The 2,039-nt window shown below is 54.8% G+C and overlaps 1 protein-coding gene across 1 annotated transcript in view; it reads right to left on the bottom strand.

Annotated features, from left to right (window-relative positions):
• Positions 1–630: 630 nt before the first annotated feature.
• ATP13A2 (ATPase type 13A2) overlaps positions 631–2,039 on the bottom strand; it is a gene marked incomplete at its 5' end in the record, with an annotated part of 15,165 nt that continues 13,756 nt past the window's right edge. The window contains 4 exons of the mRNA XM_009075745.1: positions 631–801; positions 956–1,128; positions 1,209–1,360; positions 1,764–1,987. Of these exons, the coding sequence (XP_009073993.1) occupies positions 631–801; positions 956–1,128; positions 1,209–1,360; positions 1,764–1,987 (720 nt within the window). The remainder of the gene's footprint in view (positions 802–955; positions 1,129–1,208; positions 1,361–1,763; positions 1,988–2,039) is intronic.

Here is a 2,039-nt window from a genome sequence, read left to right as displayed (position 1 = left end):
ATAAAGAGATCTGTGGGGTTTTAACACTATAAAGGTCCCATCCAAAAGCAAAACTGCTCTGCAGGAGCATTCCAAGCGGAGAAGGGGCCCATGGCCAGTCCCTGGGTGCTGGGGATGATGGAGCAGCATCCTTGGCAAGCTGGGGATGGGAGTTGTAAACTTCCTACACATCTAGGGTGGGCGCAGGGGGAGGCCGAGGGACTTCACAGTGAGCAGAGATGTGAGGTCAGGGTGGGTGTCCTCGCTGTGAGAAGATCAGGGAATCTCTTCCTGGTGGTTTTGACCAGCCAGGAGAGGACGGGGAGGTGGCATCCTGCTGGGGAACAGTACCGGTGCCCAGCGCAGGGAGAGGGGTGTGAGGACAGCACACGAACGGGAGAAATCCTGGAGGATGAGCCAAGCAGGATAGTTCCTCCTCTTCCTCTGGATCTTCTCCCTCAATTTCTCCTCTACCACCTCCTCTTCTTGGCCATGGCTGTGGGACCACCACGGCCGTGGGACTGGATTCACAGCTGCAATGTTGAGGGTCTCCCCGAGGGATCCTGCCTGCCACATCCCTCCTTTTCCCAGGATAAATAAATAAAGGACAGTGTCCAAGGGCTGGCAGGCAGGAGGGGAGCCTGGGGCCTGCTATCTGACAGCGATGGACATCCTGGGGGTGGCAAAGAGTGGCTCATTAAGGGGGGGCCAGGATGGCTGCTGCTGGTTCAGCTCCTTCTCCAGCCTCTTGAAAAGCTTCTTGGATGCTTTTTTCCGGCGCAGCTTGCGGAAGCAGCTGAGCAAACCATGGTCCAGGGCGGTCTGGAGCAAAAGGAGGGAGGAAAACAGATTTGGGGGAGGCTGTTCCTAAGGACAGGACAGAGCTGATCCCAAGGTGAGCTCTGGGCCCTCCATGCTCAAAGACCCAAAAGGACAACATATGTCCCTCACGTGCCCAAAGCCCAACCCGACCCACCTCCAGCACGAAGGCAGCGAAGAAGTTGAGGGCAGCAATCCCCAAGAGCAGCAGCTTGAAATTCAAGTCCTCGATACTGTGAAGCTTCAGGAGGGTTTTGGGGAAGCCCAGTGGGTAGAGGGTCAACCAGATCATGAGGCCGAAGAGGAGGATGAGGACTAGCAAGAAGAGCACTGAGGGCGAGAGGGAAGAGGGTTGAGGAGGAGGAAGGTTGGATGTGTCTCTGCATCCACGTGGCCAGAATCCTGCTCACCGTTGGTGTAGAGTGGCTCCCGGAACGGGTACCCCTTGGACATGGCGACGGCCAGGATGAGGTACTGGAAGCCCGTGACACAGAAGAGGACAGTGTTCTCATAGTTGGGCAGATTTTGGGGGGCTGTCACCGTGCTGTTCAGTGGCACATACCTGAGCCAGGCAGGGGAGAAGGCACAGAGTCAGGTGAAGAGAGGCAAGGAGAGAGTCTAAACACCCTCGAGCACATGGGAGCTGTCTGCTGCCAGGCAGCTGGATGCACCCTGGATGTCAAACTCAAGGACAAGCCCATGGACTCTGTCACAACCTCCGTCCTCACTAAACACACCAAAGCCAAGGAAGGTTTAGATTGGATATTAGGAAAAATATCTTCACAGAAAGTGTTCTAAAGCAGTGGTGGAGTCACCATCCCTGGAAGTGTTCAAAAAACACTTTGGGACATGGTTTAGTGGTGAACATGACAGTGCTGGGTTAACAGTTAGACCTGATGATTTTTAAAGCTCTTTTCCAACCTTAAGAATTCCATGACTCCATGATTCTAAGCCAGGTCCCTTACCAGGTCTGTGAGACAGTGATGAAGTAGCTGAGGACTTGCACAGTGATGAGCAAAGCTGTCTGCAGGAGGAGGCTGCCCAGCACCAGGACACTGATCAATGCCCCTTGGGGACGCTCCACTCCCAGCTCCTGGGCAGGACCAGTGCGACCCATCAGCACAGCCACGGTGGTTGTGATGATCAGGTCGAAAAAGAGGAACTGGAAATCACTCAGGTTGGTGTTGATCTGGGAAGGAGAGAACACACAGTCTCAGAGAGGGGCTTGGAAAGGAACAGGT

Source organism: Acanthisitta chloris, unplaced genomic scaffold (genome assembly GCF_000695815.1).
Source record: "Acanthisitta chloris isolate BGI_N310 unplaced genomic scaffold, ASM69581v1 scaffold12535, whole genome shotgun sequence".
NCBI lineage: Eukaryota > Metazoa > Chordata > Aves > Passeriformes > Acanthisittidae > Acanthisitta > Acanthisitta chloris.
This window is presented reverse-complemented; position numbering and strand designations above follow the sequence as displayed.